The sequence below is a fragment of the Ixodes scapularis genome, unplaced genomic scaffold (assembly GCF_016920785.2).
Source record: "Ixodes scapularis isolate PalLabHiFi unplaced genomic scaffold, ASM1692078v2 PGA_scaffold0__279_contigs__length_252992795, whole genome shotgun sequence".
In the NCBI taxonomy this organism is placed as follows: Eukaryota; Metazoa; Arthropoda; class Arachnida; order Ixodida; family Ixodidae; genus Ixodes; species Ixodes scapularis.
Window position 1 is genome coordinate 186,588,155 of NW_024609835.1, and position 25,953 is coordinate 186,614,107.

Sequence of the window (25,953 nt, forward strand, 5' to 3'; positions counted from 1 at the left end):
AATTGAGGCGCCCCTCCACTTCCTCAAGAGAGGCGGGAGGACCGAAGCTTGTCAATCGCGACAACGGATAGGCGGCCTAGGCTGCTTCTCCGTCCTCTCGGTTGACCAGCGCCGGCCCTTGCGCCTTCCTTGAGGAAGTGGAGGGCCGCCTCCATGGGAGTGAGGTTTGTGAATTCGTCGGTGAGTATGACTCGCCGCCGTGAGTCGCCTGCGGAGTAATTATGCTGGGCTGAGTATGACTCACCGGTGACAGTCGACTGCGGACTAGATACGCTGGACTAATAATAACTCACCACCAATTGTCGCCTGCGTGCTAACTATGCTAGACTAAGTTTTACTCGCCGCCGACGGTCGTTGGCGGATAATGTATGCTCTTATAGGTATGAGTCACCTCCGACTGTCGCCGGCGGAGTAATTATGCTGGACTGAGTATCAGCGCTTGAAAAAAAGTTTGTGCGTCTACTTTCACGCACAACACTCGGAGAGCCAATCATCGCAACGTATGAAGGCGGCTCAGCGAATGACGATGCCGAAACATATGCTTACGCAAAAAAAAACGCATCCAGAGTTGTGACATTAAGCAATGCAAGCGTGACGTTTTGCATTGCTTGATGTCCCAACTCAGACTGCGTTTTTTTGGTCTAATCATATGTTTGCGTATGGTCATTCGCTGAGCTGCCTCCGTAAGTTGCGGTGCTTCGCTCTCCGAGTGTTGCGCGTGAAAGTAGGCTCACAGACATTTTTAGAGTGAGTAACCGTCCACGGTTATCTGCGGAACAAATATGCTGGACTAAGTAACACTGGCCGGGTACAGTCGCGTGGTATTGGGGGCGAAAGTCGGCCACAAATCATATCATAGTCCTGCTGCTTGCTCTCTGTTTGGCCTCTTCTTGAACAGTCATTAAAGAAAAAAAAAACTCCTTATGGCGCCGAGCAAAGACGACGGAGCGCGATTGACATGGTCCAGTGTTCGATTCCCGCTGAGGGCTGGTTGCAATTAATCTTGCCTAGTTATATTTATGTATGAATTATTTTGGCTAAGTGGGGCACTTCATATTCTTGGGATGCTTATGCACTGCTTGCATTGAGCTGTAATTATGTTAGGTCGGCTTATGCTGCGTGTGACGCCCATTCGTCACAATTGAGCATCAAACTTTTCAATAGTTCCTGTTAAAACAAAAGAAACGCTTGATTGTACGCCCATATGTAGAAACAATCGTTACACGCTTCTGCGACATGTTTGCCGTATTTATTTTCACTAAATGTTCGGTCATATACGCCACACCACAAGGAAGATAAGACGCAGTGCATGCAGACTCAGACGTGTCGTTTCATCTCACTGAAGATATTAATATTTTGGTTTCTTTCAAATAATTTTTAAACATAACGCGAAGACAAAGATAATTTTTGTGAAAGCAACCTGCAGCCACTTTCTGCGTAAATACTTTAAGGAATTTTTTTAAATTTCTGGCACAAAACCTGCTTATCGGCTGGACTTTATGCTAAAAAAACTTTACGCTAGATTGCGACGAAAAGGCCTTACAAGCAGGCCAAGGCCACACATAGCAGAGCCAACACATAGCCGCAATGAAGAAGCCTACAAAAAGAAGTAATTACGAATCATAATTACTTGTACCTACTCATAGTTGGGCTTCACTAATTGCAATAAATGAGATTCGTCAATAGGCCCAGTGGGAATCGAACCCCGGCCAGTGAGGTCCGCAGCACGCTGTTTTGCTGGCCGCGATGAGGAGTTGAAAAGAGCAAAAGGAGCAGAAACGAAAAAGTTTCTGCTTCTCGCATTTTTTTTTCTTCTTTTCCTTCCATGAAAATAAATATTAAAAAAAAACACGTCAATTGCACCAATACTCGAATTTCCGGCTGCGTGTCGAACCTTGCTCTCGCGTTCGTTTTTTCCGTCGTCAAAATATTATCTATCACACAATTGGCACTTACATTCTCCCTCATCCGTTTAACCTTGCAGCACTATTTCTGTGATCTATGCAAAACGCTTTTACCCTCTTCCCAAATTTTCCCTCACGAGCCGTTGCGATCGCGAGAATCTTGGCAGCGCCAAAAATCGGCGTAGGGGCCCACCACTCCCCAGCGCACAACTGGGTTTCCGATAAAAGCAGCGGTGGAGCTTCATCGTTCTACCGACCCGTGGCGCGAGCGTCAGAGCGTGACGTCATGGGTCGCCCGCCAGACCACGTGGACGGGCGCAGTGTCTCAAAAGAAGCTGCGATCGACTGCCGGGCGGAAATAATCCTGGGCTACGGTCGAAGATGCGACAGGGCATTTGAAGCTCTCTTTCGGAGCTCGCCTGCCGGCTCTGCCAAGGAAGATGTCCCAGCTTGGACGCCGGCTTCCATTCGGAGTAAGACTACAAAACAACGGCCTGGATTGTCGGCTTGGAAACAACTGGCGCCAGAAGCAACGTTAGAGCAGCGATAACGACGCTCCAGAGTTTGCTGCCGGACGGACCTTAGCCTGAACCGATGGAAGTACACGGAAAACTGCAGAGACCCAAGCGACCCAAGTGAAAGCGTCCCAGTGCTTCCGTTTGGAGCTCTCTGACACTGGAAAATGATGGCTTCTCACGGGATTGTCGTATTTGTTCTGCTTCTTCTGGCTTCGAGAGGTGAGTCCTGGCAAATTGTCCTGATAGCACGACCGTTACCTCATGAAGGAAAAGCCTCCTACATCGTCCAGCATTTTGATGTTTGCGTCAGCTGAAGGGCACTGATTGAAAATATTTTTACTAAAGAGGCGCAGAGCCGAGTTTTCGAACTTTCATATTTGGATTACTAGCGCTATGCACTATCAAAGGCATTTTTGTTATAGGAACTAGAACTGAATAGATAAATAGGTGACTCCGACTTAAATGTCATATTTATTTGTTCCATGGTAGTTAGAATCGTCGCTGCGCTGTGACGTTAGAATGGATCCTATATTTGGTGTTCCTAGTTGTGTGATGTTATGTGTGACAGCGGGGGGAGCATTTCAGGTTATAGTATGAATCTACTCTAAAAAAATAGAAGCACTTTTTTTTTTCAAAACGGTCACACAGCAGCCATGAGCACTTCAAGCAAATAGCGAATTCACTATTCCGTAATCTCATATTGCACATCAAAGTTTGCTTTAGCTCTTATGCGTGTTTGCAGAATTAAAGAAGGCGTCTGATTTATACATCAAAATGATAGCTTACTGCTTAAATTTTGTGACTGCTGTGACCAGAAACACATGTCAAAAACAATTTGAACCAGAAGGTGTAATGTGCTTGTTAGCCGGTACATCGACAGCAGCAGACGAAAATAAAGATGTTGTAGGAACATGTCGCAATTATGCGTGTTTAAACTATGAATGCGGGACATTTTTGTTATTTTAAAGAGAAACAAGATGTACTAGTAAATATAAATGTCCAATTATCGTTAGCTAAGCCCGCGACGAAGGAGGCTGGCGTGAAATATTGAGAACTGCGGTTTTATGGACATAATATGACCAACCTTATTGCATTTCGGGTTCCTCAGCATAGAAATCAAAAGCAATACATGATGACCAACATCTGAAGTTAAGGAATCAAAGAAGGTTTTATTTCAAAAAGCATATACGTTCGCGTGCGGGTTCTTTCCCATGCCCATCTTCACAGAACACGGCAAGCTTTCATCGTACATTTGAAGATTAAATTTTGAACACACCGGAGCATATTGAAACCAAGTAATGCACGGAAAGTATCTTGCGCATTCTTGTGGTAGGCGGTAACGCGTTCCTAGTCCCAGGAGGAAAGACGAGCAGTATCTCTCAGTGTTTTCCTTTATGACGCAGCGTGTATTTTCTGTGAAACGTCCTCTCCTTACCGAAAGCGATAAAGAACGTTCAGAAAGGGGACGTACATAAGAGGCGAAAATGCGATCCCTACGTAGTTCACTACACTGTTCTCCCGCATCTCTTCGAACGTGTCATCGCAATACACTAAAACAGGAACGGCAGTCGCGCAAATACGCCCGGTGAGGAATATGCTTGCAAGACCAGGGGACGGGATGAGATACAACGTAAATTAAATATCAAAGCGAGGAATTATAAATAAAAAAGGAGGCAGGTGAAATCTACAGCGTTCCCCGCCGCACAAACAGGCACAGAACGAGATTGTCAGCGAACTCAGACAGGAGACTGGCACGTTGCTAGGGCGAAGCAATCAAACCGAGATTTACTGTCGCCGTTTTCCCGGACAAACAGGGCCTCTCTGCGAAACAAGGACGGCCTGATGCCTCGTAGAGACAAAGCGGACGACGCGTGGCCCGAAGGGGAAGGGGCGACACTCTTCCTTGCCTCACGGGTCGGCGTCTTCCCGTCCTTTTAAGCGTAGCTTCATCCACCGCGCGGCTTGCGGCCACAGTTTAGACGGCCCAGAACCGCTTCCTTCGATATCGCCCCCTGGATTCTCCTCTTAGTCGCTTCCTCTTGTACCGCATGTCGTCTCGTGGTTCTTGCACCTGCCGCCGCCTGAGCCTCTACCCGGATTAGAGACACCGGGGATCGAACATTTACAACGCTTGTCGCTTTGTTCCATTGATGCCCTTTCTTAGTTCTTGAGTTATCCGTCTTGATTTAATTTTTCTTCGCGTGGTACTTGTTCGTTCGATATATATATATATATATATATATATATATATATATATATATATATATATATATATATATATATATATATATATATATATATATTTACTTTGGAACGGGAAGAGGATAAATTTGTCGTGGCTACCCTCGGTCATTTTTATATATTCTTTTATTTCGAAGAGAGTTTTCAAAGTTGTCCGGAAATATTTTTTCTCCTTTTTGTTCCGAGAGATAATATGATTGGTGGTCTGCGCTTTAGCGTATTTTAAGATTATGTTTATTGCTTTGATAGCATAATTACTTTTTCCATTTTAAAACTTTACTTTATTTGTTCCAACTAGTTTAAGACAGAATGAAATAAGAGGTATGCGAGGGAAGAGGTATTCGACACAAAATCCGAATGAGAAGTGTTTTAACTTCACTGAGGGTGTGACTAAAATATGACACCATGATAGTACACCAAGTGTCTACAAATTAAGAAGAGAGTATTAGGAGCATTAAAAAAGAAACAATGAACAGGAACAAATGAATATAGTACAAAACGAGCGTGTTGGTAACGGTAATTAGACATGAGAAAGATACATAGAAAGGGGGAACGGAAGTCTTCGTTGTCCGTCCCCCCTTCCTATGTATCTTTCTCATGTCTAAATGAATATACCTTGCAGTTGTCACCTAATATAACTTAATACCGCCCATGCCATTCAAAAGTCGTTTTATAAAGAGCTCATGGGCGGACTTACAGGAACGACCCCTGAAATATTCGACAGGGTCCAAAAAATACGTGAGACCCCTTTAGAATGATCCATTTACTTTAACATTCTTTTTTTCATTCATGAGCGCTACGCTATAACGGGATTCTATCGGGAGAACATACACGTTTTCCTTCGTGCGTGTTGGATTTGTCGAGGCGCTCAAGGCGTTCGGGAATAACATAATATACCGCATACGGTGGGTTTACGACACAGTCGTGAATCTAGCATAATATTATAGGAATATTACTTTTGCACCAACGCGCATTTTTCAAACAGTCGAGCGTGGTATACACGAGTTTGGAACAGCGCACGCGCAAGAATTTGATTTACAGGAGGTGCAGACTACGCGCGTGAGCCGTGCTGTACTCAGCGCCATCGCCGCAACATGACGGCAATGGCACACGCTTTAAAAAGCCTATATTTAGCTCCATGTTGGCGTGCTGCGCCATGAGTACGACCCGTCACGCAGTTCCCATCATTGAAAAAGTTTACGGGAGCAAGAACGATAGCTTGGTTCAATACATTAATGGTCCTGAGCTTTCTTGTGGTTTGCACAAATAATACAGATCATGTAGACACAAGCAGAGTTGTACTTGGAGCGGTAAGAATATTTGATAAAATTTAGTTTCACTCTTTTTTTTATGTACATGCAAGCTTCTATTTGAGCACTGTGTCGCATTCTTTATTTCATAGTATTAATTGTAATTTGCGAGCAACAATTAATCGTGAATATTAAAAAAAAAAACTGTGGCCAAAAGCAAGCGGCAAAGTTTCCCCTTACATGGCGAGCTGTAGCTGCCTCGTTTGTTTAGAGAATCACGAGCATCGACCCGCTCCATGAAAAGAAGGGTAGCCTTTTCGCAACACTTAGATGTTTGAATCTGGCCCAGAGGGCGACGGCCAAGTGCCATCATGAAGGTTTACAGCTCGGCTTTGAGAGTGTAGGCACTTCCCGTTTAATTCCCCGACGCTCGGGAGGACCCTCCCCGCTCCCCCTCCCCCGGACAGCGCCCCTCGATACGGGATCATCTGACTCGAGAGGTAACTAAACTAGAGATGCCTCGCTCGTGAATGTTTTGTTTTTTTTTCCTATTTTTGTCCTTTTGCTTTTCTATCATCCGGGCAAGGTGCACTGTTTTTGTTTCTCCCCGAACATAAAGCATTAAACCAAAACACTTGGCTATGCGGGAGCTGCGAGTTATTCAACATTTTATTTTTTAAAAATTTTAAAGACCATGAACTGCGGCATAGGACAAAAGTCGCATATCTGTGTAGCAAAATTCGACACAAAATATGACAGACAGACCGATTGCCAAGTAATAAAACGGGAGCCTAATTATTGATACCCTTACTACTGATAGGCCTCTAGCTAATGAACTCCGTGTAAGCTCAATCTGTTACACACTATCAACAGTCAGTCATGAATAGAACATGCGCTTAATCTTTTATTGGTATTTAAAGCAGCCAAACCACTGCCGGGATTTCTGTGAGCACTGACATTGCAAGACTTCTCATCAATTCATCCGTCGGCAATCTGCATTTGTCTCTGCCCTGCTTGAGCGTTCAGGCGCTTGGGAGAATTCACTTTGATTCTTCCCAAGGTATATCCATTTACCTCTTCGATTCATTGCTAAGTACACAATGACCGCGTCTCTCAGTTTAAAAACAGCATATTGATTCCACACAAAACCTTACTTTATCTTTTATTGGACGTATCGAAAGCAGCACGATGCCCAAACGAAGCCTCAAGAAGCACTCAATAGAGAACCCAGCAAATGAGGCACCGTCTGTCAAAGAAAGCTTTGCCGTGTTTTCGGGACACAGACAGCGATCTGGAGCTGCGTTTTGAAAGCCCGCATATCCCAGGCACCAGCCATTAGCGGAGTTTAGGCTCAGAATGACGGTCCCACCGGAGATATCGGGTCGATCGCAGGTTCCCGCAATCGGCACAAAACGGGGAGAGGCTCTTGTGACTGGATTCTGGGGCGCTGTCGAGTTAATGTATCTTTTCGCGTTCATACGGACTAAAAGCATAGAAACCACGAATAAAATATGCAGCGGCAGCGTTCTGCATATGCCCAGGCCAGAACTGCAATGCTCCAAAGGTCAATGAGAGGTGTCTGGTTAAAAAAAAAATATATTTTGTTCGTGTTCCTTCCTGTTAGTTCAAATATGTAGGCACACAGATGCCTTGTATGAGCCTTTTCTTTGCTTCAGCATGACTTGCGGAAGTGGAAAAGTTACGGCTTTCTAGAGTCAGTTAGTCTGATGGAGCAGAGCAGGTACAGGTATGTCTCGACATCGTGGACGCCGTTCAACCGAACATGATTGTCTATAATACGAGTTGTCCATATTAACGACATAAAACATCTCGTGGTAAATCAGTTAGCCCTAATTTTCTCTTCGCTATATAGCGGAGTATTAATATTAATATGGTCCGTGTTAAGAATGCATATTTTTAGCAGTTATCCTCAGGAGAAGTGGAGACTGATTTGTTTTCGCTGCAACGCGTCTCTGCACGTGATTCTTAGTTACTCTCCAAGACCATGCACGGCTTTCACGTGACGTCGCCACGCCGTGCTTCGGGTCATTCCTTCTCTTCGTTGCGGAAAAAAACAACATAGATGGTGCGTAGCGAGTGCTGCAGAAGGTACGCGCACAGCAGCAATGCCAACGTAATGGCTGATGATGTGACATCAATGCAAGATACGTGTAACTTTCGGTTCGTGCCAACTTGTGCTCAAACGGGTTACAGATGTCCGCTGCTTCTTTCGCGCGACTTGTGACTGTAATTGTAACTCAAAGGAGGTGAATAGAAGGGAGATCGAAGGTCTTGTATTTTAGAAATCGTTATCACGGAGTCACACCTATCATACTTCATACAAAATAGAGTCTGCGAACACAAGTCACCACAATATTCGTGGTTCGAATGCCGCGTGCCAAGATTCATCATTGAATTCAATTTCCATAGGGCATTCGAAACACGGATCTCTCGGAGACTCGAGTTCAAATGCTTGTGCAGACTTTGACTTTGACAGCGTGACTTTGCCTGTAGCCTTCAACATGCGCCTGTCGAGTGTACATTAGTACAACGCGAGTGTGTCATTAGAACACATTAGCCTGGAGTTTAAACTGGGAATTATGGAACCATGATACTAGATCAATGACACAGATATGAACCCGTCCCGTGGCAAGGGAGTTCGAGTTCGACAGACTTGGTGTACTCCTTATTAAAATAACCTTACGGCCACAATTCTGAACAGTAGTAAATTTGCGTATTATTTTTTTAAGATACATTAAAAAAAACTTACAAATCTGGCGCAGCAGCTGCTTTAATAATATAACTAATGAAGATATTGACGAAAAATGTGTAGATGTAAACAGACTATTAAATGAGATGACAAATTGGAATATCTTTGTTTTATTGACGATTTAGGTTCAGAGCTAAAGTAATTTATAACAAACGTTTAGAAAAACGTTTTGTCGTGACAATATATGGTGGTAGCATTATTTTTTTTCTTCTTGTATGCTGGTTCTGTTTAAAGAAAAAAAAAGATCATTGCGAAAACCATTTTTTTTATTTGAACTAATACGTATCAGTATACCACTAACTGAAACCAGAATTCATTTATTTGTGTACTTGTAGTTTTCTTTTATCATGGCATTCTTTTAGAACAGTTAAAAAAAACATATATATTAATAAATAACGCTCGCTCTCCGCATTTGCTTATAGCAACCGATTTTGATTTTCTTTTGTTATTTTATGTGTGGATAAAAACATAGTCCATTCTCAAAAAAACCGCTTTGTACTTTTTTAAACGCAAAAATCAAAATTATAAAAACGGCAGAAACACGGCGTGTGCTTTATGCAACTTATCATTGAAAGTGAGTTTTAACCACTGCAGTAATAAAACGGTCCATCAGCGAAGAATTATAAACCTAAATTTTTTTCATCTCGTTTAACATTTTTTTTAATGACTGAAGTACTCTTTTATAAATACTCACAATGTTTGTTAAATTGTAATTGACTCGAAAGTCATGCGAATGCTAATTTATTAACATCTAAAACTTTACCTAAAAGGGGCTATCAGAATGATTTTCCTCTTAAAGCACATATTCGTGTTCCTTCGCAAGTGCTAGATGCCGCAGCAGATATCAAAGAAATGTCTGTAAGAACGGGCAAACACACGCAGTGCCGGCAGTACGTGCTCGCAATATTCATCACTGTCATGCGCCTCTAATGCTCAAGGCTCCAACTGCGCCAGGGACGTTGTTAGAGTTCGGCGACATTCGCCAGTGTTCTGACTGGTCCCAATTTCGAAAGTGATTGCGCGAAGACGTGTGATTTGTACCCGATCGCGAGAACACAGATGAGTCAGTGCTAACTTTCCCTTGTAACGCTTTGCATACAACAATCCATCGCACTGTCTTAGATGTTTATAAATAGTCCCGCTTTGCCCTAGACGTGTTGAGCCCCACACTTAACGGGTAACAAATGTATCGAAAACAAAGAGGTAAAAAAAGAATGTAACAAAACTAGAAACAAATGCTTTATGTTTTAAGATTACAGACTTCACTTCTTGCTTTTCGCACATATAAGTGAAAGTGTGCCTCTAGAAAAGAGAAAAAATAAACAAACGTTGGTGTGGCCGGTGTGCCGAGCTCGCTTTTCTTGAAATGTAAAATAAAGCATGAAACAGACTGAATGTTATCGAGAGGAGTGAGAGGTTCACACGTACTATCATAATAACATTTGGCTAAAAGAAGGACAATTGTGGCGGGTAACCGGTGAAATCTGCCGTTCCAATGAACTCAGTATGCAACCTCTGCTTTCTGTTTAAGCAACTGGTATATCCAGTTGGGAAATTAATATATTCTGATATATTTGAATTTATGCGAGCTAACTCAGAAGTGTCCTAGGCTATCTTCGTTTTATTTGACGCTCAATAAAATATTATTTTCTCCTTGGTGCTATTTCTGCTTTATAGTTTGTCCTCGTCTTAATGTTTGAAATTGAAAATGACTTCAATTGTTTTATGTTCCTACCCTTCGTCAAAATATACCCTGCGTTTGCATCAAAAAAAAAAAAAAGATTTTGGGAGACAAGATTCACATCACAAAACGTTGTACTTCATTTGTGAGGACAACTTTAATCCCCGTGAAACAAACTGAAATTGTCTTCGCGGTCTTTTCTGGTATTCAATAAAAGAAAAAAAAAACAAAAAAAAACCTAATTACAAGATTGAAAACAAAGTGCGACACAGCAACTCTTTTAAGAGTTCGGTGCGCTAAAGTTGCCTTCTAAAACAAACAAAAATAGTGTAAACAAAAACAAATAGTTTTTTTTTTTTTTTTTTTTGTGGGCGCAGAACAAGAAGAAAGGGCTTATATCAACAACAAAAAAGAAAGCGCTAATCTCCGGGACTCAGGTATATATGAAGAGCCTCCTTTCTGTAAGCATACCAAATAATATCGCACAGCGTTTCTGAACTGCGTAGCCAATCCTGACACCTAGATCTCCCGACGAAAACCGTATAGATTCTATGCATTTTTTATTACAGTCCCATCGATCTTTTATTCACATTTGCAATCTCGTTTGTCATCCTCAATTCGAGAATAACAGAATGTAAATCTGCATTAAAAAAAAGAAGATATTTCCTATCTTTTGTGTTTCATCTTTCACTCCCAACGCTCCCGAGTCCGGTTGCATGGCTTCGCATTTTCGCGCTCCATCCTTTTCCGCGTGGTTTTCTTCACTCGGTTCGATTTCTTGCCGCATTTATTGATCTTTTCTTTGTTGCTTCAGCGCAATGATTTTTGTTTTTGTTTTTCTTTTGTCCCGGGCCGAGTTTTCTGCCGCTCAGTTGTTTCAAATTCAGCGCGTCGAGGAAAATCCAGCTCAAATAAAGCGTAGTGGGCGCACAAATCAGATTACTATCCTCCAAGCGCTTGGAAACAAGATATATAAATGAAAAAAATACATAACAGAGCAGGTAAAATGTATGTAAACATCATCGGAAACAAATGAACAATAGTAAAAACAGTGAGCAGACAAAGTGGGTATAATCCTGGTTCAGCATAATCGCAGCTATATTGCAGTCGCAGCAATCCACTTCGGGAACGTTCGCGAGGCAAGAACAATCCGAGATTACATTTAGTTTTTTGTTTTTTTTTTGTTTTGGAATGAGGAACACAAAGAAAAATAAATCAGATTTTTACTGAGTTTTTCTGCTCAAGCTTAGTAGGGGTTCGTCCTGAAATTACCTCAAACCTTTTCATATGATTATTACAATATTTTGGTGTTCGTAGTTGATTCTTACTTATTTGGGGGAAAGAACGCACATTGAACCGCAGAGATTTTATATTTTATGCGGTTATATTTCATTCTTTTTTTTTTAATTTCACCAGAGAATGGTTGCTTAAAGATGTTTCATGTCCCGTGCGCGTCTGTACGAAGCCATGTTTGTGCTGTAGTCTTGTTTGAGCTGTTTCACCTTAATTAAGAATACGCTGTAAATATTTCCTTTAAGACTATACGGTTAAATCTACAGGAATACACTTCCGAGTTTTTTTTTCTTCTTTTTTTAGCTGCATGGTAGTTTATTTCCATTGCACCCGCTGTTATGTCAGACGTATAGTTGTTCACACTTTCTTCCTGGACGGCTTTCATTTTCTTTTCTATTTTTAGAATCGGTATTGTATTAGATTTAGGAACCAAGCACCAATTCCGGGGTGCGCCTCCTGTAGAATTGCTCTCATAGAACCAAACAAAGAAACTAACTACAGTATCTAAACCATATTTAAATATTTAAAACATAAAATTGAGTCCCTGGTTGAATTTTCTTTCGCGTAATTTAAAATGGGAGCAATGACGCGGTCTACGCAATTAGGTGGGTGTTCAGCTGTACTTGTATCGATATACTGAACTCGTTTTTTTTCTTTCGGTAATTAACCTTCCTTCTTTTTTTTTTTTTTTTTTTCTACGCCACCTCTAACTTTCCGCAATATGCTCTCCAGCCGGGAAGGAACACACACTCAATGAATTACAAAAAAAGTAAAATCTTTAATAAACAAATTTAAGTTAGGTTTTTCGGAATGCCTAAATGTCTAGTAATCATTTTTTAGCATTCCAACCTTCCCTCTAGAACAATTCGCTCTAAAACACACGAGGTTGCGCGAAGCACCTATATAATTAGTACACCTTATACATGACTGTAAAACCTGACCTTCTCATGAATCTTTGACGAAGAAGCTCTATTTAGCTGTCCATTATTCCTACACTTCTCGTCCGGCAACTTCTAAATGGCCTATAGCCGATTTCATCGTTTTACACTCTCCATTGGATATGGCAAGAAAATGCACCTCAAAGTTGCCGTGACATTCTGGAATTTCCATATATCCTCAGAACACATACACTTTTCGACAGCGTCCATATACGAGTGTCCTGCGCGCACTGTGACGCAATCTCTTACAGTGCTTTTCCTGGGGTGTGGTAACTACTAGCTTAAGCATGTGGTAGCTAGTACACGCTTGAACCCAGGACTAATCAGTGTGCTTCTACTGCCATACAAGGCTCTTGCAGACATTTCCACCGTTCCTCAATTATGTAGTCTACTTGAAGATCAGCAAATAAAGGGAGGCCGACATTTTTATGCCAATGAAAGGCTGAATATTTCAGCCCGCTGCTGCATATCAAACAGTACGTATTAATATAGGCATGGGAGATGTTTTGAGGCAAATGAACGGAAAGACGTTTCGTGAATAACTTAGGAGGACGCCCCTTAACCACTCCAAATGTGCTCTTATAGTTCAACAGAACGTGCCCAAGCGCGCGGGCGCGGCACGGCGACGACACGTTGGCCAACTTGGAGCACTTTATGGTCTAGGGGTTCAAAACTCTTCAAACACAAAGTTGGAGCTGAAAGTTGACGGAACGCACCAATTGCTCGTCGACAAAAAAAAACTACGAAGTCATCGTCGTGATAGGCCAGTCGATGCGCTCTCCCAACTTCGGCCCCAACTTTGTGTTTGACGAGCTTAGAGGACCTCGTCTTCTAAACTCGTAAAACATGAAGTTGGGGCCGAAGTTGACAAAGCGCATCGATTGTACTATTACTACGATGACTTCGCAGTTTTCTTTTTTTTTTTTCGCGACGTCCAATTTGCGCGTTCCGCGAACTTTCTTCTCCAACTTTGCGTTTGACGGGTTAAGGACCCCAGCGTTCCAAAGTAGCCGACACGACCAGCAGCATTCGGCACGCTCTGACCGTCCTGAAGCGCCGATAAGACTTGCTTCATTCCTACGTTGGTCGTGCCGGGCCCCCAGTCCAGGAGCTTTAACCCCAACATTTGGCAAAAAAGTCGGCTTGGAAATTGTCGGCCGTGGTAAGCCGGCTCTACGCTTGACTTTGGCGCCGTCCAATAACGGTGGTCCGATCCTTCGCCGAATTTTTCGACAAGTGTCCAGGTTAGAGCCCAAGAACGCATTGCGCGGCCGCCTTTCTGGAGGTTATCGAGGTAGCACGAAAATAGTTTGATGAATTTGACAGTCGGTGCGCTTGTCGCGAAGCGTTCTGCGTATGTTTCTTGGTTAGTCCATGACTGTGCGCGGCGTCGAACAGCCTGTAATACAGGGGGTCGAGTTTTATCTTGCGTACTGGCGTAGCAAAGCCGACGTAGCGCCTGTGACAGCGACCACTGCGGGCCGCCGCGCCAAAAACATCTGGGCTCGAAATGATCCTTAAACGCGGTTGCTGGCGGAACTAGGATAAGAAGGCAAAGAAGACACGTAAGGGAGACACGTATGGATAGTTTGATCAAGGGAAGATTCACTAGACGTCCAGCCCAAACTTTGGCTTCTCACCAATCTAGATCCAAGAAGGCGCTCTAAGCATAGGATATAAAGTCGGTAGAAGATAAGGGCGGATTCTTTCACAACTTGACAAAACAGGGCTCCTGGCCGCTCCATTTTCAAAGTTCGTGCGCATGGCGCGTGATTTGCTCGCATTCCGAAGCAACATACATGCGCGTCCTGGGCTGGAGAGATCGCACGCTGGGTTTAGAAATTGTAAACATTGGAACGGCGTAAAGGATCTAAATATTCGTTCCTTTTATCATTGAAATTGGTGTGACACGTACCAAAAATGTTTGTTTCAAGAGGTGTGAACGTTTGACATATAATCTGGTTTAAATGTCGTTTTCTACGAGTGAATCGCGATAAACAAGCGTCAGGAACGAGCGTCATCAACAAGCCTTATAGACGAGTGTTAATAACGAGTGTCATTAAAGCGAATGATATATATATATATATATATATATATATATATATATTCCTGACGAAAGCCGGACTCCGGCCCAAACGTCGCAGAATAAATCGTCCGCTGTTACTGTTTTCACCAGGGATATTTTTTTTCTTCTCAGTTATATCCCCGCCTTCGGCCCCCGCCCCCATGCCCGTTATATATATAGTCTGGTTCAAGTTACCAGGCTCGATCTCGAATGGACCGTAAAAATCAACGCCTGCAGGTAGCAATCTAAACTTTTCGTCAAAGGTGTATTCCTTGTAAAAGTACAGAGCGTAGTAGTTCTCTTTCTGTAAAAAATAAGGCCAAGAAACTTTCCAGGGTCTACGGCGGACAGCAATGCAGATGACAGGGGTCCAGTAGCGGGGTGTGTTTGGCGTTCGCATTGATAGATGGCGCTACCGCCTTATCGCGACACTCGCCACCACTGTGGTTTATTAAAATAAATATAATATCTTTGAAATGTACCTTCGGTTAAAAATAAATGCGACAATAAAAGCGAAACTTAAAGTAAAGAAAACGCGTCTGCGTAACGGCGGCGCTTTTGCTGCCAACGGATTTCGTCGGCGTGTCGTCTGCTATCTTTCGCTGATCGGCTGCACCTTCAGACGTTGCTCCCGACGCCATCTATCAATACGAACGCCAAATACACCTTGCTACTGAACTTCGTCGTCTGGGTCGCCGCCCGCCGTAGACCCTGGCAAGTTCCTTGGCCCTATTTTTTAGAGTAAGAGAACTACGCTTTCTAATTTTACAAGAAAAAACCGACCTGGGAAATACACCTTTGACGAAAAGTTTAGACGGCTACGCGCGGGCGTCGATTTTTACGGTCCATTTTAGATCGAGCCTGGTGACTTGAACCTCCCTATACATATAAATGGATTCATAAAATTTCGAAAACTGAAGTGTGTGTGGTTTGTGTGGGATACATTCTGGTCATGATTTAAGACTACCCTAAGGCAGGGGAAGCAAGGACAAACACGACGAAGTCTCAAAACAAAGCTGCGAACCTATTTTTCTGACTCGCCCTTTTCATATAGCGTAAACCAGCTCGTCTGCACCTTATCACTCATTTCAAAAACACATTCTGGTCCTTTTGAAATAGATCGAGCCTCTGCAATTTGTTTCTTCCTTCCCTACATCTTTTTTTTAAACTTTCTTGAACATTGAATACATTCGCATGTAAGTGTCCCTTTTGTCTCACTACTTTTTGTACATTTTTAGATAATTCTAGACTTGATAGGGAAGTATCCAGTTCCGATTCAAGAGTATAATTTATGTACTGTAGCCCCAAGTGTTTTGTTTTCTTTTTGTAGTGGGGTCGGTTGTGCAGTGTTGTATTACATCTGTCATGGCCCTTGTTTCGAGCACCTTTTACAATAGCAAGACATAACCAGATAAGAGCTGCACTCGCAAGCAATATCTTTAGTGCGCTTACAACGCACTTTTTCAGCTTTTTCCCCGCGTGTAAATTTCTGAATTACCATCTGCTGTGATTGAAATCCAATTGGAGATTACTGTTCTCATTTTGAGGTTGCGTCGAACGCTTTTTGTTTGTACACATCATGTATATCTTGTTGCTTTCTGTTGAGTGCAATTCGCCGCACTCAGGGGAAGCCCAGTAGAGTGCTTGCTTAATATTGCAAGTAGCAACGTCATCAAGTCGCTCGGAAATACCTCGTCACGAATAGAAAAAAAAAAGGCACCGAGCTCAACTTACATTAAAAAAAAAAAGAAGGAACACCGATTCCGGTTTCAAGTGTGCTCACGAATAAACACCGGTGCCCTTTGCTCTTAAAGGCTTGTTCACACTAGGGTGCCTCAATGTCCTTCTGGTTCACACATGGAGCGGAGCGCTACAAGCATAGCGCTGACTTCGCGCTAAGCGCGTGCTGACGGGAGCGTTCACCAGCTTTGTATCGCACCGTCCAAACTGTTGCTCATGGCAGACGATAAGTAGCTGACGACACGTGAGCAGCGCTACATCAGCGCTTCGCTGCATGTGAGAACCGGCCTTAAGAGGAACTCTGAACGGGAGGATTCATTGACCAGATCTCACTAAAACCCTTGCATAAAAAAAGCGTTGACGGGTAGTCCAATCAGTAGCGCAAGCCGGAAGATGACGCCTAGTCATTTCTCCCTTTAGGCAGGATCGAAATAGAGGCGCGACCCCTCCCAAAACGGACAGGGGTCCGTCTGGCGAGTTCCGATAAGCGAACCTTCTAGCGGTGCCGTCTCCTTAGGAGCCCCGCGAGGAGAAAGAGGGGTGGAAGGGACGGTTGGAGCCGCGCGAAAAAGTTATGATCAGAGCAAGATAATGTACGTACGTTGCCAGCAGCAGGTCGAAGCGGTTGGGGAAATGCTTCTTTGACTTTTCGTAACGCCAGTCATGCAAAAAAACAAAACAAAACAAAAAAAAAAAAAAACAGGAAGTGCGGTTCGGTGTCTCGGAGGCCGAGCGTTTCTTCTCCACTAACCACCCCTCATGGTCGCTTTTGTGGAAGCTGGCCACGATTGGACTCCGGAGAAAAGAAGACAAGGCTTTCCTGGGCCCGGAGGACCGGTGCCTCGGCAGTGCGAGGTGGCGCTAACGCTGAGTGCACTCGGCAGTTCACCGTGGCGTCTGCAGAAGAGCAAACTTTGAAGTATAGTCCAATACGGCCTTGGTCTGGAGAGAGGGAGCGCCTCGGCAGAGGAGAAGAAGAAGGCATGTAATATATGTGGTATTGTCACCCGATTCTTGGCGAAGACGTTTATGCATCGAGCAAACGGTGAAAAAAAAATTCGAATGAATGTCAGTCATAATTGAAGAGGACACAGATATAAAACGCCGAGAATATTAGGAGACGAGAGGATACAGAATGCGAGGGCCTTTTGATGATGACCGATACTTTCCAATAGTGATAATGCAAATAACCATTTCATGAATACAGATAATACGAAGCGCTCATTTTCTACAGAGTAAAGTGCGTAAGGGAAGAAGATGCTGGGCAGGGACCGCATAGATTTCTGCATTTCTAGTTATTTTATTTTTTATCTTAGCGTCATATTTCAAAGTAAAACGGTCGGAAATTCACTAAACGGCGTGATATTATAATGCAGGTTTATTTGATTTCCTTTAATGGAGCGATTTTTCTCGCATGTCATAAGAATGTGGGCATTTTATACTAAATTTTTGTGTATTCTGCTTTCGGGAGAGAAGCAGAGTTGATAGCCTACAATATTGTCCTCCGACAACAGTGATGCACGCCAGACACACATCATCCTCCATGGCTGTGTTGTCTGGAAATGACTCTCGCCGATTCTGGACAAAGAGATCACTTTGCGAGGCAGCAGGCGCCGGCAACCAGACGTTATATCTCTCTGGCATACTGTCAGGACAAAAACTCATTTCTGGAGTATAACTCAGCTGGTGTGAGGCATCCTTAATTCTTTGATATCTTTTCGAGCTCGACCAAATAACGTACGACGGCAGCGAGATAGCGACTATGGTAGAAAACCGAGGCAATTTATCATGCCCCCTTCATTTCGCGAAACCGCGTTACCCGTTTTGTCGACGTATATTAAGGCGCTGAAATTGCCGTGCCACTTGGACATGCCGCAGAAGTTGTCTAATTTTCTTACTCTACTATGCAGCGGTGCGCAAATCGCTATGTTGACGAGAAGAAAATGAAATAAACCTGCGTTAGTCAAAATATTTTGAAGACTGCGGCACTTTTATTTTTGAACTCGATCTCCCTACTCGTAAGGAATCACTGTTCGCAGTAAATACGTTACAAGTATGCGGGTAGGAACGGTGTTGGAGAGCAAGAGTCAGGAACGCCGAGGGACATCCGAACACAGGGCTTTGGTTAGAACTATTATTAGGTACACGAAATGTCACTGCCTTTGTTTTCATCCACTAATCATTCCAGCAATGGAATGATTAGTGAATGGGGTCCTCGCGCCCTTTCATCTCCTCCACTTGCACAGTTCCTATAGAAACTGAGCAAGAGACCCGTATAAGTTTCCGTTTATTTCCACTACTTTTGTCTCGAAAACGCTGAGGAGCCTCCCTTTCGTGCGATTGAACGATAAGGAGTACGCAACTCGATGGCGATATTTAAAAAAAACCTAATTACGAAATTGTATCGAAAAAAGTATCGCGTAGGAATTATCCGTTTTGCGTTTTGTCATTTCTACACCGAAGGCTATATTCCACCAATTAAATTGAGACGAAGATTGTTGCCTTGCACAGATAATAATCGTAGTGGAAAGAACCCAATTTCGTTATCTGTCCACTGGCTAATGGCGAGCTTAATCTTTCGGAATAGCGGGCAGGTCCGTGCAGGCGATAAACGGATTTTGGAGCCGGGTGGCGAAATGGAATCATCTCTGGAGGAAAATCTGGACCAGCCCGGGGACCCATATTTGAAGTTTCTGCGAGGGACGACTCAATTTGGCCAGCTGGCTTCAAAATCAGCTTTCCGCCTGCGCGGATCCGCCCGTAAATTCGCAGGTGTAAACCTGTCGAGAATATGTCATGTCTTTTCTGGCTGCTCATTGGCACGACGAACACGCTGAGCTTCAGTGGGCCGCCGCAAATGTTCAGCAGACTCTTCTTCTCTCCTGCCGTTTTTTTTTTCTTTAAAGGTTTTGTACAAATTATAGCAGACCCAGAAATCGAGTGTCTTCTATTTTATAGGGTGGATGAATTTATGGATAGCATTATGCCCTTCTATCCAGTGATCGGTTTCGTCATCTAGCCTCAAATTATTCCCAGCTCTTCCTGCCGAAAGAAATGCTATCGCATTAAAATAATATTGTAGCCAATATACTGTTTTGCTGTACTCGTCAGAGAGAATTAAGAGTATTGCCAAAATGAAGTAACCGTATAAGGAAATAAATGTACGTTCACCCACTACCTTCTTTCCTTTCAGAATTTCTTTTGCATACTTTCCGTTAGGGACCGCAAATTAGTGGACTCCGATCTGAACCTTCCCGTAAACTAAGATACAAATATTTCTCCACTGCACGTCGTCTCGTTCAAAAATTTTAAACCATTTTTAACAGTGCCAAAAAAAAAAACTGGGCAGGCTCTCTGAAACAGCGTCTCAGCTGAGACTGGGTGAAAAAAAAGCACTGCAATGGCTGGGACGCGCGAGCATCTTCAGACGTGGCAAGAGTCCCACTTAGCTCGTGCGCTGGCTCTGGCAGTGCTTTTTTTCCCCTGTCCGGCCCTGACATTATACCTAAAGTCACTGGATTTTGAGAAAGTAGAGCAAAGCTCCCCGTATGGTCGCCATACTGGCACATGAAATAAGAAATTTCTCCTTGACCCCTCTGTTCTGGGTAAGCCGATCTAAATTCGCTGGCGACGGGTAGCTGTATGGAGACGTTTCTTGTATACCGAGATTTCGGTATCCATACATTTGCGAAACAAGCGTACATCTTTGTACAACCACCACATGCTGTGTCGGTGCTTGGAGGCACTGAAAAATAATTTCACTGTTTTGAAATACTCATAAAGAACAATGTAATTGTAATGCCCGAGTCCCACTAGAGCGACAAATAGAAACAAACGACAGCGAAAAGCCTCAAACGCACGCAGTAGGCTCGCGATGATACCTTCGGCAGGCGTTTAATCGTTCGGTGCTCGTGAAGTAAGCACGATGATTGCAAGTCCGCCAAAGATACCCTCGTGTGCATGACGCTAGTGTTTGAGCATAGCCTCCTTTATTATTCAAAGCTTCTCAAATTGCGAAATACTCTGGATTGAGGCTTGTCGCTGTCGCTTGTTTCTGTTTGTCACTCTTGTGGGACTCGGGCATAAGAGATCCTTGGAGATGGGCATGATTTATAGGTTGATTTCATAGACAGTGCCAAAGGCGCTTATGGTGGCGAGCAACGCTTCGAGTACTATGGTGCTCCATGATGATCTTGGCGATGCCGGTTTAGAACGATCCTCTAGAAGCTTCAAAGATTTGAATGGACCGAGATGGCGGTTTCTATGGCAACGTAGAAAGATTAGCCAATCGCCTTGCGAGGTTTGGGTCGTATGTATGTTAGTATCCGTTTTTGTCTGGCTAGCAGGTAGGGAAGGCAATTGCGCTGCTTTCCCACGATCCAGTGACTTCAATTATACCGAGCCCTCAGAATGCAAGAAGACGGGAAGGGAACTGCCGCAGATGAAGGGTTACGTATTGGTTATAAAATTTACGAAATTTCACTTTTAATCAGGTAAACTTGAGATATGTAATTTTGTACAGATTAGGAACTTTTACAACCTTAAAGGTGTAAAAAGGGTCTGCAAAAGACTTACACGTAGTTACACCATTTCAGTACCATTATTTGTAGTAATACACCCCTTTTAATAAGAAAAGCAATTAGGGCGATGTTGTGCAGAACATGATTCGTTTTGAATCGTGTAGTAAAGAAAGCTACGGTGAAGTGGGGCAAACACATTTTTGGAACAGTGTTCGACGCACTGACACTCACTTCATGTCGCTTCATTGAATGTTTATTTAGCAACCATGTAAAGATAGTACTCTCTGTACGAATGTTTTTTACCCATGAAGATATATTCTTTTAAACTGTATGTCTATATTATACTTTATATGAAATATTGAGTATAACAAAACATCTTGTTACATTCCCAATCGCGGATAGTCATCAACAAGTTATTGCTCCTGAACTGCCATGCATGTGAGTTGGCAGAGCAATAAATGGGGTCAATTCCTCTCCGTCCCCCTCTCGTGCGTCCTCCATAATCAGTCTTTATTTGTCTCTTTTGTTATGTTAAAACTGCGTGTAATGCTTGCTCAAAAAAAAATAAAAAGAACGTTAGCATTTTATATTCATGTGGTTCAGCACACTACTAAAGGTGTTGTTGTAACACACTTAAGGTGATAGCCATAGGACGAAGCTGAAAGGGATACTGACGGCTTGTGTATATGCTCACCGAGATTTTATTTCTACATGACATATGAGAGCCCAGTTACCTAATAACGTGCACCGTTTACGGTTCAAAACTATGTTGTTGTTTTTTCCCTCCCGAAAACCGGCGGCAGAGAAGTGGCAGGTTTAAGTGGTGCTCACCCTTTTCTCGATGATTACGTGCTGTTCAGACACACGCACAAAATATTATCGAAGTCGTAGGTCATCGCATTCAATATTAATACAAAGAAGGATATGAAACCCATTTGTGTGGCTTCCAAGAAGCTTCCGATACATTGGCTGATAACAAATATTGCTGAGATCACAAGAAATACATGTTCTACATCATTCTGAATATGGCGCCGTACTGCGGCCTAAACGACGCGACAGCGGCGCACGAAGAACGTGAAATGTGTGGAAGCGCGTTACTGGCTAATCTATCTTCAAGCACAGAAGGCCGATCGGAATGAACATAATTAAGAAGCAATCGCGCAAAAAATAATGCCCTCAACAGCGTTGTCTGCCTCGCACAATTAAATAAACAAAGTAAAAAAAAAAAAAAAAAAACGCGGTTGGGTGTATTCATGGGACTTCCGGCAACTCTTTTCCCTCTATATTTCTCCCTCCTCCTCGTTCCAAATCGTCCACTTGTCGCGGCCATGAGCCACTGTGCTCATATTTCTAGTATCTTTTCGAGGATTCGAAATTTTGGCATTATAGAAAAATATACGTGACCCGAGAAAAAAATGGATTGGTTGGCCTAGCAAAAAATACTAAAAAGGCTTTCTAGGTGTGTTATTGGCCGTGTATAGTCTCCGCTGTGCCGTTTCACCCTCCTGAGTGCTGTAGAGCAGAATGATTTGTTTTTAAATGGGTTTTAACATATCATCAGCCACGTTATTGGTCTAGCTTTCACCGTAGACTGCAGCGATTGCCTCTCCTAGGTGCTTTTCGGGGTAGTGGTCGCTCCAGCCTTCTAAGAGTGCAAGGAACCACTGCGATATACCCAACGCGTCCAGGGAACGAATGGCTTCCCCGAAACACTGTTCGGCAATGCGCGGAGGAACTGAGGAATAGAAGGAAAGGAGAGCGCGCGGGGACCCCAAAACGCCGAGCGCTGACTGGAAGGAATAGTGGGCAGACGCAAAGCTAACTGCCTTTTTAACCACTGCAGGCGGGTTAGAACGATAAACACCGGCGTCTGGTGTTTGACGTTCTAACGCGTTAGACGTCTCCAGTGGGGAAAATCGGAACTAGCTTTGCATCTATCGTAGCCTCGTCTACACTCACAAAGCCTGGCAGTTCTGCGACGCAGCCATAGATTGCCCGGTCGCAGATTTGGAGCGCGAGGATCTGGCAATACGAGGCATCAAAGAGCCATCTTTCGGGGAACCTGGACGCGAGCGCAGAGCTTTCGTAGCGGCGAGGACCCGGAACACACTTCTTGTGGGTTTTGCGTTTGAGTGCGTTGTGGGGCGACAGTGATGTGGCTCTCCTCTGATCCGTTGTTTGACGTTCCGCCTTTTCCATTTCAGCGGCCGCTTCTCGTAGCGATCTGCTAGGCTTTGTCAGTATATAGGAGGTTATGCTTCTACCCACTAGTCCTTCCAGTCAGAGCTCGGCGTTCGGGCGTCCCCCCGCCGTTTTCGTTTTCCCCTCTCCCTCAGTTGCTGCCCGCATAGACACGCACAGCTTAAAAAACATAGGAAGTGGCGAGTCCTAGGGCATCTCAGTGTCGCTCCGTAGACAACGAGACTACGCCATTAGCCGGTAAGATCGTCGACAATCAAGTCACAAAGCGCGAACATAACATTGGCTGCTAAAACCACGACTGTTGGTTATCTATGAATTTCGATAGCATTTTCCATAAGGTTCACAACGCAGCTCACTGTTAATACGAGGACTCAAATTTTGGGTAAACGCCTCATTTTATGAATGGTTTAGGACGCAATCATTGTTGTCAGCGCGACTGCAGCGCGCCACATCTAAATTGAGTGATTGCTTCGTCTCTGCGTAATTGTTAAATCGTTTGTATCTGCGTAGTCGTTTATATTCAAGCTGTTTCCCCACCATGATCGCAGCTTCGTGTGTTTGTCTCGTCTTGTCTCTGCGTAATCCTTCAGTGCTAAAGCTTTTCCCGAACCATCATTGACCATGTACCAACCAGCTAAACTCAAACCGATACTCGCTTTGTAGCTTGGCCGGAAATGTTAATGTGTGGATACGGCCGCTCCGTATATGCGCGGTGCGGGTTTATCGGCTTGTTAGGTCGGCGTCTAGAACGCAGTCCTAGGAGACGCCGTCAAAGACGACGTCTGGATCGACTTCTAGGACGACCTCAAGGGCGACGTCTAGAACAACGTCGAGGACGACGTCAACAACGCGAAGCCCTTCGGAAAGAATTCGAATGTTAACGAGTGCGCATACTGCCGCTGCGTATGCGCGCCGGACATGCGCACAGGCACGGAGCATTCGAGGCCGGAACCCGTATTGTAAAAACCGGGTGACGTAGGCAAGTAATGATATATCCTTAATGAGCCACTCTCTGCGTTACTTAAGCTGTCCGTAGCTGTAGTAAGCGGAACGTGCGAAGGACAAACGAGAACGTTGTTGGCCTTTGCTCATTTTGCTTGAGTAGATTGCGCTTCCGTAGGAAACCGTATTCTTGCGCCTCCTGATTTATGGACGAACACCGCCAACCAGACAGACTAGACGACTTCGGAAAAAAAGCGCGCATTCGTTTACTTATTATAAGTAGCCTCCGGCAGCTCAACAACGCATGAAGTGCTGAAGGTACTCTCGAGTCTCACTGGGTCTCACCGGACAAAGAGTTTTTTTATATCATAACGACAATAGTTCATTTTATGACATCAACAGCCGGAGCCGAAACCGAGAGACGATCGAACGTACATCTCTCTCAGTCCTATTCTGTGTATCAGCTGCGGTATTCGTACCAGAGATGGCAAAATTACTTTCAAAACGTAATTAAAGTGCAATACCAATTACTTTTATAAAAACTATAAAAGTGTATATAAATTACGTTACAAATGACGTCAAGCTCAATCTAATGATGTAACATTAAAACTACACACTAGAAGTAATGCAATTATTTTGACATTACTTTTCATTACCCTGAGACAGTAATCAGTGCTGATTTCATTTACAGTTATGTACCGAAAGTCAGGTCTTTCTGTTTATACCGCAACAGTCTTATGCGCATCAAAGTGATATATACTGAACGTTCGTTTTGCTGGCACGCATAACTTAATTGTGGAACATAATAAATGGCTTCTCTAGATGTGACTGAAAGACAGTCGACTTGTTGGTTTCGTTGCTCACTGGGGGTAGAGTGAACTAGAAACGACTAAGTAAGACGTGCTACAGTCTCAGCTCATGCTTTCAGCTGCACCTCAAAATGTGGAAAACAACCCGGAGGAAACAAGCCACTTCGATTGCAGCGCCACCTTCGCTGCAATCGAAGTGAGCAGCGACACAGGTAAAGGTCATATGGGCAATATAGTCACTTAGGGGCTATATTCTAATATTTTTTTTATTATTTTGACGTCGGAGGTAATATGAAAGAACCACGACGTAATGACGTGACTTTACGACGGCGCCGTTTCGCGACATGAAGTCGCCGTTCCAACGCGGTCATGACGTCGGGCGCCTTGTTGAGGACGACGTTGACGTGGTCGTCGATGCCGAAGTTGACGTCGACGCCCCACGCAACGTCAAACATCACTATGACGTAACGTTAACGTCGTCCTGACGTCATCGTCAACGTCAAAGTCACGACGTCATGACGAAGACTTCGCTGCGTAATACGTCGTTGCCTTTGCCAGTATCAACCTCGACGCGCAGTCACGACGAAGTCTTGACGTCGTGTAATGTCGTCCGGGATAACGTCGACGTCGTGAAGTTGAAGGGACGTCTTCGTGACGTTGAGTTGCGTCATATCGACAACGACGTCGACGAACTGACACCAAGCGTCTTTATGACGTCGCATTGACAAGGACGCCATCATCCTGACGTCGCGTGACGTTATCGTCGTCGTCATCAACGTCAACGTTGACGATGTCGTTGTTATCGCCGCAATATTACGTCAGAACGAAGTCTTGATGTCGCGTAACGCACGTTGTCAACGTCGATGACGACATTTACTTGAAGGCATCATCCTGATGTCGTATGGCGTTGTGACATCTTATGGGTACAGCTTGCTTGTGATATGAACTAATAATATTTATTTAAGTTTCATTTATTTGTCTAAAATTTCCAAACATGCCTGCTCGAACGACAATGGCAAAAGTTGGAGGCCTGTATCTCATGAAATATTTTAATCATTATCATAAACTTTGCAGGTAGTA

At 43.8% G+C, this 25,953-nt stretch overlaps 1 protein-coding gene across 1 annotated transcript in view; it reads left to right on the top strand.

Annotated features, from left to right (window-relative positions):
- Window positions 1-2,211: 2,211 nt before the first annotated feature.
- Window positions 2,212-25,953, top strand: part of LOC8032794 — a 180,233-nt gene continuing 156,491 nt past the window's right edge. Inside the window, exon 1 of the mRNA XM_029974018.4 lies at window positions 2,212-2,641. Coding sequence (XP_029829878.3) covers window positions 2,587-2,641 — 55 coding nt within the window. The 5' untranslated portion in view covers window positions 2,212-2,586. The remainder of the gene's footprint in view (window positions 2,642-25,953) is intronic.